Raw genomic sequence first — 16,363 nt, forward strand, 5'->3', positions numbered from 1 at the left:
TTGGTTCGCGCGGATCCCTGGAAAAATGCAGACCACATCCCGTAGACCGAGGGGCGCTGCTGCATGATGCGACACTTGTAACCGAACCGATCGACATTTGACAATCTCTTTAAAAGGGCGCCCCTATTACCCATGGTAGAAATTAGCTTGTAAATAGAGTCGCAAATCATAAAACTATACGTTTACATTATATACATATGTGTAGAGGATAAATTTGTCGACAGCAACCCCAATCTTAAAGTAATCTAATTATCTTTTAATTGTAATAGTAGTTTATTCGTTTGTTGAACCTTTTAGAAAGTTACGAGTACAACAATGAGTCATAGGATTTGTCAAAGGTATCAAAAATATCTAAAATGTAAATAATAACTATGGTGGATAGGTGATCTTCTCTTCTACTAGGGCTTTGGAACCATTAGCTTGTGGCGTACACTGGACCGGGCGTTTTTGTGTGCATTTGTGCCAGGTATCTGTTCGCGGAAGTAGGCCCACTCGTTCTGGTAGTACTGATACAGGGCCACCGGATCGGTCATGCGTCCTTCCTTCTTCGACTTAGCACGACGGCGTACTGAAAGAGGTGCAAGCATTATTATCTGGGCAATGGATAGCAGGAAATCGGTTTGGGGTTACCTAATGAGGCGCCAAGGCTGGAGCTACGCGGACGCGATTTGGAGCCACGATGACGACGAGTCATTGGATGATCCAGATTGGCCTCGGACTCTCCGCTGGATAGAAAAGGTGCGTTTTGTGCCGCCTTGCGTGTTTTGCTGCGACTGCGACGCTTGCTGAGCGGAGCTGAACTCTGGACAGGAGTTGAACTCTGGCTGGCATCAGGACCGGGTTTGGAACTACCCAGAAAGAGCTTATCGCGAAACAGACGAGCAATTTCCGACATGGCAATACCGCCAGCTAAACGCGTCTCACTCTCATCAGTCTTGGAATTTTTCTCCTTGCCTGCTGTTGCCTCAATTGTTGATGCTGGAGCGGCATTCTCCTTGTCCTTGTCTTTATCGTTCTCTCCTCCTAATTTGGCACGCGAGCTGACGGTGCCCCGTTTATGCAGCCTGCTGAAATTGTCGTCCTTTGGGCCCTCCGCCAGACGCTCCTCATACTTGATGAGTTTGCGCAAGTCTAAATGGGAATGGATGGGATCGGATCAGAACAAAGAAGTTTGGGATTTCTTAGGGATTATTGCATGTGCGGGATGATGAACGGAACGGGTGTATTCTGGAGCCCCCCTTTCCCCATCTAAACCGATTCGATAGCTCCGAAAGGAGTATGCTTGAAAATGCATCAACTTTGGTTCCTTAAATCATATGACAGCTAGACCTTACTAAAGTAAGTCTATTCTAATATTGAATCTTAGATTTCTATACGAACAATTTCATAATAATAATATCGCTAGATCTTCCCTATTTAAATCATTAAAATAATATTATCATTATTTTAGTAATACAAAAAAAAAAGATTGTTTTTAAAAGTACAAAAATTTACACTTTCCCAACAAAAGATTCCTACTAAAAACAATTTTTATATGGCAAAAAATGATTATAATTTATCATAATAATAAAATGTCTCTAAAATCGGCCAAAATCTATGCAAAATATTCTATTCCATTATATATCCTATAGCATAAGAATATTTCTCCCTGAGCGTTTGAAAATAATATCTTTAAATCTGTGCCTGTAATTTCCTTATTATTCCGACTATCATAAACAGAAAAAAAATGGAATACAAAATAAATAAAGAACTTCTATACTGATGCTTGATCAAGAATACCTTTAGAAATACTATATTGGATGGGTTTACAGTAAATGCAGCATACAAATTGTGTATATTTTTTTGTTGAATTGAATATTTATATTTAATTTTACTCTTTGTTTTAATATTTTTTACAATTGCTTTTGGTTTTAGTTTTAGTTTAGTTCTTTCTCTCTTACATTATAGTTGAGTGGTTTGTTTGTGGTTTTGCCTTTTTCAACTTGCTTTTCTTTGAGCGTTAACGACAGACGACGTTTAATAAAACGAAATAACTATTTTTCAAAACGAAAAATGGAAAGTTTACTACTTAAGATCTAGAGACTGAAATGAGAGTGTGTTTTCCTTGGAATAGTCCGAAACTGTTGATGATTTTTTGGGGGCGACTTTTGAGGGCTCTGGGTCTGCATCGAGGAATTTGAGCTAAACTAAGATTTAACTAAGGCTTATGATGGTACGTATCTCTCTCTCTGTGTGTGTGTGTGTATTTTGGGGTTTGTTTCAGTTGGAATTATGCTAGCAAAGAAAGTGTGGTTTGAGGTCAGGTTAAACATATGATTGGATGTTGGATGGCCCTATAAAATATCCTACAAATGAAACTTATTTTCTCATCTTCGTTGGCTCTCTGTTTCTGTACACACTACAAGCTAAAAGTGATTGGATGTTATGGATGATGTATGATTGAATGTGTGCTCTCAGCGACGATATCGAAAGCGTCTAAAGGGCGCCCTCAGTCGACGACAGGTGACACGAACCTCCTTCTTGAGAAACTGCGAGATGGCCAGGGATTTCACAGCCGCTGTCGCCGCTTCGGCGGCACAACTGCTGGCCGCCTTGCCACTGTTCGGTGGCGCATACTTGGAAATGTCGAACTTCCGCTTGGGCGTCGTCTGCTGGTGAGGACAGTGCTGCTCATGCGAGTCCCCAGCCTGGGTGTTGCTCAGATCAAGATCCGTGTCCAGTCCATCCGAGGAGACGGTGAAGATGTCCGAATTGTCGCCGCCCAGCTTTTCGCTGGGCGATATGCAGCTACCCAGACTGCCATTTAGCTGAGGAGTACTGCGACGCTGCTGGTGGCCGGTGCTCGGGGTGGAAGTGGCTGGATTCAGACGATGGCCATTGTGGAGAGTGAGCAGCAGCTTCTTGCCGGGGCTCATCGGCTGTGGATCATCGGGTGGGGTAGATACAGAGATGGAGGGCAGGCGGGAACGCTTCTCGGGTGGTTCATCATCATCATCATCGATTGTGAGCTTTGGCTCCACCTCATGAGAGACTTGCTGCTCCTCGAAGGCATCTTCAAAGATATCCTCTTCCTCCTCGTCATCTTCTTCATCATCCTCCTCTTCGATATCCGCATCGGTGGCCTCTATTTCCGCTTCATCGTCCTGCTGCTCATCCACCGAATCCGCCATGGTCTCATCTTCATCGGGCAGACTGTCGTTCTCATCCGCTTCTGCTTCCGCTTCCGCCTGGGGTTCTCCTCCCTGCTCATCCACGTCTGTGGCTGGTGGTGTCATGACAGCCTCTTCCCGGGCAGCAGCACTTTGTCCTCCATCGCCTTCCCCATCCTCGTCTTCATCCTCATCTTCTTTGCTCAGCAGCTTCTCCGCCATTGTGGTTGTTGTTGTGGTGGTGGTTGTAGTCTGCTCCTCCTCCGTCTCCATGGGCTCCTGCTTGATGGGTGACATCTCCCCCAGGCCCATCTTTTTAAAGTTGATCCTCTCATCAGGCATAGATCGAGCACCGAAACCAGCGCCATTACCGCAGCCGCGTCGCCTGTGAGTCTTGGGCCAACCCGTTCGATTCGTCTTCGACTTTAGGCTCTTCCGCTTGCGATAGTAAGTGGTGTAGAGATTTCCCATGCTGCCCAAGCGTCGACTGGTGCCAGACAGCTGGTTCCCTGCTCCAGTTCCTCGGCTGGCATCCTCCTCGTCGTCGCCGCTGCCACCACTGCCCGTCAGGAGATCACAGAGATCAAATTCGCTCGTAAAACAGCAATCCGTTGGGGGTGGCGTGTTCTGCGCACGCTCTTCTGGCGACAGTTCCTCCGTGGTGTCCTCCGTGTCCTCTATTTCCAGGTCGAACTCCTTGCCAGCCAACTCCAGATACTTGTCCAGCTGCCAGGCAACCAGACCAGCATTTTCATACTGCATGGCCTTGTCCAAAGCCTTGAAGGCACACGGCTCCATCTCGTACTCGAGCAGACCCTTCTTGCTGGGCAGCTTGCGCACTCCGCGCATTATTCCAGGCGGCTGCTGTTGGGGAGGACGCACGGCTGGATGGTTTTTCCTTTTGCGCTTGCCCAACAGCACGCTGGCGGAACACGCTTCACGTCGCGCGGAGAACTGCAAACGGCGGGCATAGCTGTGACTGAGACTGGCATTGGCCACTGGTGGCAGACGACGACTTCTGCCAGGCGATTCGGTTGCGGCTGCTGGCGGTTCAGGCTGGACTGGAACTACAACTGGTGCCGGGGCAGGTGGGGAATGATCGTATTTGTTCTGTCCACGCCGCATGCGTTTCACAGTCTCACTGATTTCGGTGGCAAACCGCAGCTCCTCGACGGGTGTGGCCGCCTGGGAGCGTGTGTTCCTCGGTGAGGCGGGTGCCTGTACCTGCTCCTGCTTTAGAGGCGTCTTCAGTTTGGGAGGAACTATAACTGGAGGCGGCGGTTCCGCCTCTGCCTCGGAGTTGGTTTTACTCTGTGAATCCTGACGCTGACGGATGATGCAGCTGACCAGGGCCAGGGTGGAGGCATGTTCACGCGGCGACTTCCTGGGCGGCAGTTCGGCCAATCGTGCCAGCTGCTTGTTACGACAGGTCATGCCGGAACTGGAGCTGGACGTGCTCCTCACACGCTCAATCAGCTGGACACGATCTGTGGCAAATTCACGCTCGAGAAGCTCTGGAGTGCTGGCCTTGCTATCACATTTGGCTATGTCTATGGCAGTGCTTAATTGTGTCTCCTTCTGCTGTTGCAGCTGCTGCTGTTCCTGCTGGTAGCGCTGCAGCAGATGCATCTTCTTGTGCTTGTACATGGAGGACGATGACGAGGATGATGCCGTTCCTGGTTGGGCCTCCGTCTCCTCTTCCTTTTTGACTGGACTTTCACACTTCTGTGGTGCCTCCTCCTGTTTTTGTTTCTGCTCTGCCCGGCACAGGGCGCAACTGTGTGCCGGCAGCGTTCTAGCCATGGGTATGGGTCCCATCTCGTAGGGCAGCTTGCGATACCTCGTGGAGCCATAGTACGTGTAGTAGTTCTCCTCGCCCGCATCCTGCCGCATGAACACACGATTCCACAGCTCTCCATTCGGAAGGGACTCGAAGGTGTATTGCATCTTTCTCAGTAGCTCGCTTTTGCTGCAATCGAAGAACATATCCATGGCCGGTGGCTGTTGTCCCCCCTTCTGACCTTTTTTCTGCTTCGCTTTGGACTTTGGTGTTGTGGGGGGTTTCTGGCTCTTGCCCCGTGGCTTCTTAGCTTTGACCTCAGTCTGCAGGAGCTCCGTCTCTCCGGCACTGCGATTGATGGTCAATCGCGAGCGTCGTCGTTCCGCACGCTCCTCTCGTGTGTCGGAACGCGTTGGTGGTGTCGCTGTAGCCACCGCCACAACTGCTGATGGTTGCGGCTCCAGCTTATGGCGGCGTCTTCTGTCTGCCACATAGTCTTCATCGCTGCCCGAAGTGCAAGAGAATTCCTCATCATCATCATCATCGAGATCGAGATCCTCCTCTACTGCTTCTTCGGGTTCGATTGGTTCTAGTTTGATTTTAATCTTAGCTTTTGTTGCTTCCCCCATCCTATCCTCCAGTTTGACTCCGCCTCCACCTCTCGTCTGCCGCAGCTGCAGCTGCTGTTGCTGACTGCTGGTCGTTGCCGCCGTAACAATGGCGGTGGCAGTGCGACTGCTCTTCCTGGTGGCCGGCGGTTGCTTCACCTTAAGCTTTAGCTCTGGCTCCGTCGCCGTCGTTGGTTCGTCGTCGTCTGGCTGGATGGGGGCGCTCGGAAAGCGCTGCTGACTGTTGCTACTGCTGCTCCCAGTGGATAGCTGACGCTGCAGCAGTGGCTGCTGTTCGGCTGCCGCGGCTGTTCTCCTTCGCCTGCCCACGGCCTGGGCACGCTTCCGAAGCACGCCGCTTTCCGATGGCTGTGGCTGTGACTGTGACTGTGCCTGCTGTGTCTCAGCCTCGCTGGTGCTTGTGTCTAGGCTGGCTGAGGAAATACTGTGCCTGCCCCTCACATCTGACGTGGTTTGGCGATCCACATCCGTTAACAGTTCGCTGCTGCTCCTCGTCGTGGTCGTCGTCGATGCTGTGCGGGGGAACATAAAATTCTCGGCCTCTCCATTAAGGCGCTGCAGCTCCGACTGCCGCACCTTCTGGAACTTGACAATCAGCGAGGGTGAGTCCACATTGTTGCTTGCTTGTCGTCCGCCGAGGCCACCGCGTCGGGGGGGCGTGGCGCCGCACTCATCACGCGTCTCTACGACCTTGTAGAGCGAGGAGGGTGGCAGCATGGCTCTGATGGGTGGCGATAGACCAGAATTCTGTTGGGCTTTCCGTCGCGTTGTGTTGTGGGTCGTGGGCGTGGCCGCTGCCGTGTTGGGCTGCTCCTGACGCTGCAGCTCCGTGAGACTGCCCTGCGCGCTGTTGCCGCCGCTTTTCTTTCCAGTCGGAGAAGGAGTCATCGGGGAGCCTCCTGGGGGTGTCGCCTGGAACTTTTCCGATGAATGCTTGCCTTTGGTTATCCGCTTGGATTTCTCTCTTAGCGCCGGGGAGGGTCGTTGCCTGGTGTTGGGGCTGGGGAGGGGCTGTGGCTGTGCCTGTCGTTGTCCAGCATCTTCGTTCGCCGAGGAAGCACTTAATAGCTGTTTCTCATCAACATCCATATCGATATCGCTCTCTTCGTCTGGCTCCTGCTCCAGAAACCGATTTACATTCGCCGACGACTGTATAAGCGTGTCCAGGGCCAGAAAGTTCTCCGCGTTTTTGGCAAAGAGCTCGTGATCCTTGCTCTTCAGATGAATGGCGAGGATATCGTACTCTATCTTGCAGATCTCACAGACGCCGCCCTGCTTTTCGCTCGACTCTTTGGGCTCTCCACGGCAGTGGGAACGCGGACTGTTGGGTATGACCGCTGCCTGCTTTTTGAGCTGCTTGAGTGCCGGATGTTGGACTGTCTGTTGGACTGACTGCTGTTGCTCCTCCTTTGGTTTATCTCTCTGGGATGTACGCGATCCAAGCGACTTGCGCGTCATACTTTCTTGTTGCTCTTTCGATTTGACTTTCGTAAGCAGACGGAAGGCACCGTCGTCGCTGCTTAAATCAATTTTTGGCCAATCGTCGGGCTGCCTTATCAAATGATAGTAGGGCCTGTAGTTACGCTTCACCGATTCGATCTTCACATACTGCTTCTTAAGCTGTATTTGATGGGTATTAACATTTGATGCTCCTCCTGCACCTCCTCCTGCTGCTGGTCCCTCCTTCTTTCCCTCTAGGTACTGGCGCAGTTCCGTCTGGATGCGCTTGAAGATGCGTTGGGCGTGATCCGTCTGCCAGATGGTGTAGGATCTGGTTGTGCTGCAGGCTGTTGACGTGGATGTTGGTGTGGCAGTGCCCACCCCAACCGCGGTGTTCCCGGTGCTGTTTTGTCGCCGCACACGACTCAAAATGGCATCGGCACGGGATTGCCTATTGCTTTTCCTTTGATGCTGGCCATCATCCTGGCAGAGATGGCTGCTTCCTGTGCCTGGTGTGCCGGGGGTGGCTGGTGTGGCAGGTGTTTTGGGTGGTTGGGGGGTGGTGCCAGTGCCGGTGTTGCCTGGAAGACTCGCCTCTGGCTTATCGGTGACAAAATGTGTGATGCTGTCGCTGAGAAAGAACTCAAGATTGCCGCCGAGTGCCTTGATGTCCGCCTCGATGCGCTTCGCTAGCTGATGGTCGCAAATGTCCAAGTAGAACTTGAAATGGCAAAGTGGACGCTTGCTCTTGATGACCTTTACTTTTGGCCGCTCAGTAGAGGCTGCTGCTGCTGTGGTTGGTGTTGTTGGTGCGAGTCTGCTAGCGGTTTGCTTATCCGACTGCGGTTGCATACCTTCAGGCGCAGATTAGCTGTCCGCACAAGGACCAAGAATTAGAGAAAAAGAACGAGAGAAAGAGAGAGGGGAGTTGAGAAAATGCATACGGAATATCAATACAAATCGTCCTTATCCTTAGTCCAAATTAGCCTATACTCTTATATATGGGTTATATACCGCATTTGTCGATTATTTTTGCTTAAATTTGACTTGTTTTTCTCTGCCGCTGCTACTTCTCCGACTCGAGCACATGTGTGTGTGGTGGGAGGGGTGCGTTTGCGGATGTGCTATGCGCGCGTTATGCAATTCCGCATTTTGATATACACATTTTGAATCAATAACTTGCATTTGCAGCACTTTCGGGTATGTATAACTTAGTGCACCACAGAAATTAAGTGTGAGTTAATTTATTTTAATTCAAAACTAAAAATGGGGCGACGGGAGGCCGACCCCAGCGGCCAGCTGCTGCGACGCTGTGCGTGCAGAGTTGCCACCCAGTTGAAAACTGTTCTGCGACAGCTGTTTTGCTGCAGCTGCAGTTCAAAAACCCGTTTGTTGTATTTCATTTCATTTATTTTTCTTTTAAACATATCCGCTTTACATGGAATAAAACTGATCGGTGATTCAATCAACTGAAGCTAAATTTCCACACCTTTACCTGATCCTAAATGCCGATACGTTTTTGATTATATCGCTATCGATTTTAAACAAAGTCGCGCCACGTTCGTCCCCTTCTGCACATAAAAAAAACTTGCTTTTTCCCGACGTTGTCGTCGGCAGCCGCCCTCTTTGGAGTGTGGAGGGCAATGCTTTTAGCAAACACAGCACGGCATGGAGCACAGCACAGCACAAAACTAAAGTCTTATTTGCTTTCTCGTTCGTCGTCGTCGTCTGCGTTGTCGTGCGGCTGCGAGTCTGCTTTCTGGCTGCCCCTCTGCTTCTGCCCTGAGTAACATGTTTATGTATCTATTCGTCAGCAGCAGCGTACAAATATATTTTGGTGCGTGTGTGTGGTGGGGTGGAGAGGCAGCCATGACAGAGAATTTTGCTAACTTGTCTTTATTGCAGTTGCCATGCAATTTGCAGATTTAGCCAAGCAAAAAGAATGCGAATGAGCGAGCACAGGCAAAGGCATAATCAACGACCGATATTCAACACGGTCTGGCAAAACAGTATGGCAACATTGCTAATCCCCCCCACACGGAGAGCCACAAACTTAGGCCCGCTTCTCGGGCTATGTATTTGGCTATCAAGAAAAGCTTTTATATAACCTGAAAAACAAGCACAGCACGCTGCGCTGGCACTTTTTGTGCGCCATTACAATAAACGAAACGAAACGTAAGGAAAAATACATGACGAACCAAGTGCGGTGAAGGTGGGGAATGGGCAACAACAAAAAACTCACCACAGCGGCAGCAGCAACACAAATGAAAATAAGTAAAAAGAGGACAGGGCAACGAAAGCAGGGGACAAAGTGTAGAGCGAAAAAAATAATACAAAAACACTACTATACGAAATAAGAGCAAACAGAAAAACGCACAATTTGAACTCGGCAAAGAGGAGAGCGACACATGAGCATACAAGTATATACAGACGTACATATGTATGCCTGTACATATGTACGTGCGTATATAAAAATTCATGTGAAGTCGCCGATGAAGCTGGCAATGCGGTGGAGGCCGAAACACACACAAATCACACATACCCTACACACATACGCACGCACACCGTTAAAGATATACAAGCCACCACTGAGGCAGAAAAGCAGGCCCAGGGCAGCAACAAAAACAATCGTTGCTGTTTGGCGTTTGTAATCGGCCTGTACAACGGTGTGTGCACAGTGGTCGCCAAGATTAACTGCTCTCTTTCAGCCATGTTTTAGTACGTTTATAACATTTAATGTTGGTCCCGCTCTGCGACGCCACATCAAAATTAATGCATTGATATGATGAACGTTGGTTATGGTTATGGTTCTGGTTCCACAAAAACTGGCGTTTGTCCCACTGTGACCGGCGTTTCTAGCTCATCCAATCATGTTTATTTGTTTCATATCCAACAACAACTAAATTGTTATTTCAACCACTGTGCCATTCTGTTGTCTCTACCTCCGCATATACTTTGGGACGCCGCCGCTTTTGCTGTGTGGATTTTTTGTCGTGTGTGTGTTATTCACAATTTCCGAGTAATACTCGTTTTTTGTTTTCTTTATTTCATTGCACCGTATTTCTTTTGCTCTCGTTTTTTTTTTCTTTCTTTTTTTTTGTAAAACACAAACACACGAACGTACGAATGGGAGGAAAGATATAAGAAATCAAATAAAAATGGTGACGAATCGTTTGAAATTCAAGAAAAAGCCGAAACTAAAACTTTTGCATAAAATAAAACAACTAAAATTTCAAATACACGTACATGTACTACAAAGCCATTGCAATGGCGGGAACTACGGTCAGTCTTGGGAAAGGGGAGGGGGGAGATGGATGGGGGGGTAATTTGTGGGTTGCTTACCTTTTAGAAATTCACGTAGTTGCTCGGCGGATATATTTCTATAGCCCAAATCATTTAAATGCTGCAGTATAGCCCGTGCATCCAAAGGCAAATGTGACATTTTCTTTTTGTTCAGGAGTAATCAATTGTTCTTTATTTCTAGATTATTTTTTCTTATATTTTGTTTATATTCCACCACTCTCTCGCATACACACACAAACACGAACACATGCAGATGCAGTATCACCGTTTCTCTTTCTTGCTTTTCGTTGTTGTTGTTGGCTTTTTACTGTGTTCACTTTCGGCTGCTTCTTCTTCTTCGCCGTTCGCTGCCGACAATCGAAAATTGTTCACTGTACTTCTGTTCGCTTTATTCGCTGTCAGCTCGCTTTGCGTTGGCTTTATTTTTTCGCCAGCGTCTCAATTACTTAACTGAATTCACCTGCGTAAAACCAACTAGTTACAATTTTAAATATATACACAACTATCGGGGACGAACAGAGGCGAGCGAGCGTCTATTGCCTTCGTTTCGTCGTATACGCCTTTGTTATTTTAGTTGTTTTCAGCTATTTTCTGTGTATCTGTCTATGCGAAAATAGTCCTGCACGCCCAGTTGGAGTGTGAAAATGCAATTATTATTAATTTTCACATATTTTCTTGCTGGTTTAGTAACAATTTTCACCAATTGAAATTAAAATGTACACGAACAGCACAGCGCACACACGCTTGACCAGTGTGACCGCGGATTTATCGATAAAATATACCGTCCGACCCTCGGAAATATACCGAAACATACCGCCTAATTTTCCAAATATACCGTAAATATACTGACGAATTCAATATCTATTTTACATATTCCTCGTTTTTGATCTTCTGTGGAACATTAATAGCTACATAGAACATTTAGCCATGCCCACATAATTTTATCCGATTAATGAATCAATTTTGTACTTAACTGGCTTATTTTAACCACTTGCTTTTATTGCATTTTGCGTAAAAAGAGGTTTTAGCGAAATAAGTCAAACAAAAAACAAGTAGCGAAATAGGTCAATCAAAACAAACGAAAAAGGAAATTGCTCAATTTTGATATTCCATTGAATAATGCTGACTAACTAAATCTTTCAGCAATGCCCACATAGTTTTATCCCATTGATGAATCCATTTTCTACAAGATTGGATAGTTTTTAATCCTTGCTTTTATTGTATTTATTGTTAAAAAGGTTTAAACGAAAAAGTTCACAAACGCATCGATGGGGGCTAGTGATGAGTCGATATACACGAAATTCCAGTCGTTTTGATAGCAAAATGTGGCATACATATATTTTGGCATGGCCGAGTGTGACCAGATGTGCATGGCCTACGGTTACACTGCTATGTGTTATTTTTAGAAATAAAATCAGTTGAAAGTTTAAATTTTGTATGAAAGCAAGCAGGTATTATTTTTAAAGTTATTTTCTTTGTTTTTTTCACCTTTTAATACCATAATAATGCCCTGTTTCAATTCTTTTAGGTCTATGCTTTAACCCACCTGTTTAAATAGAGGGGGTGCAGTGGGTTAAGTTCTTGAGTTCATCGGTATATTTACGGTATATCTTGCTATCTAGACGGTATATTTCTGAGGGTCGACGGTATATTTTATCGATCGCACTGGTGTATTTTATCGGAGGCTGCTGCGTCTGCGTCGAACGCGTAAATAAAAAATAACGTTATCTTCTCGCTGTGCGTGGTTTAGCATTAAATTGAATTAGTAAAATGTCGCGCAGTGCCTATATCGTGTGTCTGCTGGTGTTGGGTGAGTTGTGGAAGCGGGTTAGCGGTGTGTGAAAGTTATTGAAATGCATGTTCTCGCTCTCATTTTCACCCCCTTTCTGGGGCACGTAGCCTGCACTTGCCTGATTGCCACCGTAAATGCATCGCGCAGCAGCTATTACAGAGGCTACAAGGTAGCTGAAGCGCCCCCCACTACGCCGCCACCGCAGACGCCCAAGGAGTATCTGGACAGTAGGGCGGGCCTCAGCACCTTCGGCATCATCCTTATCATATTCACGGTCATCGTGCTTTGCCTGATCTTCTACTACGGCATCATTTGCTATCCGCTGTTGTGTCGAGATGAGAAAAAGTATCGCTTCATGGATGTATCCTCCACAATCACCGCGGCCACATCGCGCTCTATTCAGTCGATAGAGAACTATCCTGAGCAGAAGCACCACCATCAACTTGCCTGATTCTCCGAAATTATTGATTGATTAGCCCCTAGGAGAGTATCGTAGAATAGTTTTCCGAATCGATTCGGGTGCAAAAGACTTTTCCACGAAGAAACACGAAACAAAATTCAAAATAATTATGCTTAAAATATTTAGTATTAACATAGCAATAACCAGTTGAGCACGAAGAACGAATGGGAATTAATCATTCATAATTGTAAATTGGGTTTCCTACGGATCCCACATCCACATCCCTCCTCAAGGTGTCTGTCTGTCTCTGTCTTTGTTTCTCTGTTTATCTGTTGTTTCGTTCATGCGTGTACATTTACTGTAGGTTCTCGACAGCGCAACAAGTTTGCCTGGCCTGCAGAGACCCTTTTTCACCCCACCTCCTTCTCATTTTCCCTTTCTCTGGCTCGTCCGGGCCCCGTTCTTTGGCCGTTTTCATGCTGAGACCAACAGTTTTTATTTCTTTTTATGCAGGTAGTCTCTCAGCCCGGCCGCGTCCAAAACGTTTACACTCTGCGCTGGCCGAGTCTGTCCGAATGTCCCAAGACAAAGCCAAAGTGTGGCAATTGAGTCACGTTGTGCGGCGTTGTTTCTGATGAAATATCTTAAAATTTGGCAAGCAAGACTCTGCTTTGCCTGTGTCTGTGTGAACGAACTTCTTTCGCCCTAATTTACATAACGAATTGCATATATTATCTCATATATATCTGGTAAGAAACGAAACGAAAACCCCGATCGAATTGAACTCTTTGTGATGCTTGAATTTTTCCCATCCTTTAAATCATTTGCCTACAGGTTGTACTTAAATCGAAACCAAGTACTTAATAGAGTATATGTCATGCCAATCATAGTTTAAGCGCCAATCGATTTGCCACCAAGATACGAGTACCTTCCATTCGTAATGCATTTAGTGCTGCATCTAAACTATAAAATGTGTCAAATTATGTACGTTTTTAGACGTCATTTAGGATGTAAGCGTAAACCACTTTATAATTATACATTTTTGGACATTTTTATGAGAATTTTTACAAAAAATAAACTGCCACGGATTGAATGGTGTAACGAAGTAAATGTTTGTTGGGGTATTGTGCTCTTTATGCTCTGGCGAAATTTACAGAAACTTCATGCTATGAGGTAGAATAGTTCTTAGAGGTCTCAGGGGGTCCTATATACTGAAGACATCTTAAATTTAAAGCAAAGTATGAAGGGGCAAACTGATTTCTTGCACCAATTATTCTATTTTAGGCACAAAATATAACCAGTAACGAAATTGGGTCCAACCAAAAACTGGTTTATGAATAAGATCGCACCGAATCGATTATAATGTGAAATAATGACTATTTAGATCTCGAGTCACCGATTGGGAATCCTACAGAAATTAGTATGCATTTTATGCTATAGAACAAATGAAATTCTTTTCTATTCTGCATTCCATCAATTATGAATAAAGCATTCATGCATCTCTTGGGATCTATCTTTATAGAGCCAATCAGATTAACACCCGCCTATAATTGACTCGTTTGTTTGTTGCACAATTTTATTCATTTCATGGTACACAATTCTCATGTTCGCTGGTTTCAATTCATTTAGATCTAGTAAGAGGAAAGTAGTAGAAAAAGCTAATAGATAATAATTATTTATATTAAGATACGATGGCTGACTTATGAAGTTTCTTATATCGTTTCAAAATGCAGTATTTCGTTAGAAATGTGTTCATTAGGTGTGGAAATTTTGAGCTTATGCTGCAGTCTTGATGATAGAGTGATGGGAGAGAAGACCGCTCTAGAGCTCATCCTTGACATCATCATCCAGATCAATGTCGCTCAGATCGATGTCCTCTTCGGTGGGTAGCTGGCCATCCTTGCCATCCCAGGGATCGACGCTGGCAATCGTGGGCTTCTTGGCGCCACGCACGGGAGCCGTGTGACCGCGTCCGTATGAGATGTCGCGTAGGAACTCGTTGATGCCGTCCTTGGAGAAGGAGCCCTTCAGCACTGAGAACTTCATTTTCTTGAAATTAACTACTGCCAGAGCGGGATAGCCAAAGCCTCCAACTTCCAGGGACTCCTCCAGAGCCGGCTGCTGGCCACCCTCAGCCCAGGCCCAGCCCCACAGCTTCTGCTTGTACTTATCGCCCAGGGTACGCAGTGTGGCGAGGAACTTGTTGCGGCACTTGGCATCGCAGTCTAGAATGTGTGGCAGAATAGAGATAATGCACAGGGGCTTGCCCTCGCAGGTGCTATCTAGGGTGGATTCGCTGGTGATTTCCACCAGCTCGGGAGCGGGCACATTCTCCGTATGCTTGTCACTGGCCCAGCTGACGATGTCCGAGGCTGTGCGTCCGCCCTGATATTCCTGAGCATCGCTGGCACTCTTCGAGCCGGCAGCGAAGAACTTGATTGTCGGATAACCGCGAACATTGTACTCGGCCGCCTTGCTCTGGTGGGCGGTGGCGTCCAAGGCGCCCAGCTTCACCTTGCCCTTGAGCTCCTTGGCAGCCTTGGCCCATTCGGGTGCCAGATTTTTGCAATGTCCGCACCACGGGGCGAAGAACTCCACCAGCCAAATGTCATCGGAGTTGAGCACCAGCTTGTCGAAGTTATCTTCGGTTAGTTCAATGACATCATCATCGCTGGATGAGCTGCTTCCGCCACCGCCGCCGCTGCTTCCGCCGCCCAGAGCTGCTTGCACCTTCTTCTTTACCTCGGCAAGAGCCGCCTCCGCAATTGCCTTAGCTGTGCGCTGGCCATTAAAGTCCGTGGGCGAACGCTTGTTGCTGCCAAAGATCTTGATGGTGGGAAAGCCACGTACTCCGAACTGGCCGCTGAGGGTGCTGTCGGAATCGGCATTGACGGAGCCCACCTTGACGACGCCCTTTAGGGCTTTGGCCAACTTCTTATACTCCGGCACCAAAGACTGGCAGTGGCCGCACCACGGGGCATAGAATTCCACAATCCAGACGGCATCATCTTGCACGACTTCGCGATCGAAATTGGAGGGCGTCAACTCCACGACGCCATCGGAGGGCGAATAGAAGGCATTGACACTGCCGCTGGCAATGAATGCCAACAACAAAAGGCTCGCTGTGTGGGGGTGTATTGTATGTTTATGATATCCATTTGAGATATTCCAAAGAAATGTTGTACTTACACAGCTGTCTCATTGCTTTTCTTCTTCTTTAGATGGAATATGCCGGTCTTAGCTTACGTGTCCCTAAAGTTGTACTTAACGTAGGATTCTATTGGCACTTTTCGGTTGTGCTTATCAAACCAATGCTCCGTTGCCTATTAATCACTTCTTTAAGAAATACGTGTAGAATGCGAGGCGTCTTTTATATTTTTTTTTTATTTACCACGTCACTACCACTACCGATAAAATATAGCGATGAAAATCTAACTTAACCCACTTAGACCCCCTCTGTTTAAACGGGTGACCAACGGGAAAATCCATCCCCTATCCAACCTCTTTAAAACGTCAACCATTTCAAAATATACCATAATATATATTTTGTGTTCCAAGTTGCATCATATTCCATCGTTTTTGATATTCGGTTGAATATTACCAGCTAGCTAAGACCCTCAGCTCTGAACTTATTATTTTAACCGACTACTACATCAATTTCCCACAAGACTTGTTAACTTTAAGTTCTCATCTTTATTGGATTGTTTATAAAATAAGGTTTAAATAAAACAGGCCCACTAAATTAATTTCCTACACAATTTCCTAACTACGCATACTAACTACATTTTCATGTAGTTATCAAAGGCGACACCTGAGGGGGAAATATGTACGTTCAAAAATGTTTGGCCGTTTTTTTTCCATATAAGCCCC

At 46.7% G+C, this 16,363-nt stretch overlaps 4 protein-coding genes and 1 long non-coding RNA gene across 5 annotated transcripts; 2 read left to right on the plus strand and 3 right to left on the minus strand.

The window, feature by feature from the left end:
- Positions 1-254: 254 nt before the first annotated feature.
- Hyls1 (Hyls1 centriolar and ciliogenesis associated) lies at positions 255-10,478 on the minus strand. The gene is made up of 3 exons (XM_002132792.3): positions 10,341-10,478; positions 631-1,131; positions 255-568 (listed from the first exon to the last, which is right to left on the minus strand). The coding sequence occupies exons 1-3, from the start codon at positions 10,438-10,440 to the stop codon at positions 399-401; spliced, it is 771 nt and encodes a 256-aa protein (XP_002132828.2). The 5' UTR covers positions 10,441-10,478; the 3' UTR covers positions 255-398.
- chif (DBF4-CDC7 kinase regulatory subunit chiffon) lies at positions 1,874-10,475 on the minus strand. The gene is made up of 2 exons (XM_001356870.4): positions 10,341-10,475; positions 1,874-7,869 (listed from the first exon to the last, which is right to left on the minus strand). The coding sequence occupies exon 2, from the start codon at positions 7,848-7,850 to the stop codon at positions 2,454-2,456; it is 5,397 nt and encodes a 1,798-aa protein (XP_001356906.4). The 5' UTR covers positions 7,851-7,869; positions 10,341-10,475; the 3' UTR covers positions 1,874-2,453.
- Positions 8,188-9,269, plus strand: LOC117184164 (uncharacterized). The gene is made up of 2 exons (XR_004469408.1): positions 8,188-8,835; positions 8,904-9,269. It is a non-coding gene; the product is annotated as an uncharacterized lncRNA (long non-coding RNA).
- A 1,460-nt stretch (positions 10,479-11,938) lies between the features above and the next one.
- On the plus strand, positions 11,939-13,603 carry LOC4817488 (uncharacterized). Its single transcript, XM_001356871.4, has 2 exons — positions 11,939-12,111; positions 12,201-13,603. Exons 1-2 carry the CDS (start codon positions 12,072-12,074, stop codon positions 12,542-12,544), a joined length of 384 nt encoding a protein of 127 aa, XP_001356907.1. The 5' UTR covers positions 11,939-12,071; the 3' UTR covers positions 12,545-13,603.
- A 445-nt stretch (positions 13,604-14,048) lies between these two features.
- On the minus strand, positions 14,049-15,933 carry CaBP1 (Protein disulfide-isomerase A6 homolog CaBP1). The gene is made up of 2 exons (XM_001356872.4): positions 15,683-15,933; positions 14,049-15,615 (listed from the first exon to the last, which is right to left on the minus strand). Exons 1-2 carry the CDS (start codon positions 15,693-15,695, stop codon positions 14,315-14,317), a joined length of 1,314 nt encoding a protein of 437 aa, XP_001356908.3. The 5' UTR covers positions 15,696-15,933; the 3' UTR covers positions 14,049-14,314.
- Positions 15,934-16,363: the final 430 nt, after the last annotated feature.

Source organism: Drosophila pseudoobscura, chromosome 4, assembly GCF_009870125.1.
Source record: "Drosophila pseudoobscura strain MV-25-SWS-2005 chromosome 4, UCI_Dpse_MV25, whole genome shotgun sequence".
NCBI lineage: Eukaryota > Metazoa > Arthropoda > Insecta > Diptera > Drosophilidae > Drosophila > Drosophila pseudoobscura.

Bases quoted from the DNA above. Each gene is read 5' to 3' on its own strand.
- chif (XM_001356870.4), bottom strand. From the start codon at position 7,850: ATGCAACCGCAGTCGGATAAGCAAACCGCTAGCAGACTCGCACCAACA.
- Hyls1 (XM_002132792.3), bottom strand. From the start codon at position 10,440: ATGTCACATTTGCCTTTGGATGCACGGGCTATACTGCAGCATTTAAAT. The intron at 1,132-10,340 runs GTAAGCAACCCA...ATTCCCATTTAG, and splicing joins ACTACGTGAATTTCTAAAAG to ACTTGCGCAAACTCATCAAG. The intron at 569-630 runs GTAACCCCAAAC...CACCTCTTTCAG, and splicing joins CAGCCTTGGCGCCTCATTAG to TACGCCGTCGTGCTAAGTCG.
- LOC4817488 (XM_001356871.4), top strand. From the start codon at position 12,072: ATGTCGCGCAGTGCCTATATCGTGTGTCTGCTGGTGTTGG. The intron at 12,112-12,200 runs GTGAGTTGTGGA...TGGGGCACGTAG, and splicing joins CGTGTGTCTGCTGGTGTTGG to CCTGCACTTGCCTGATTGCC.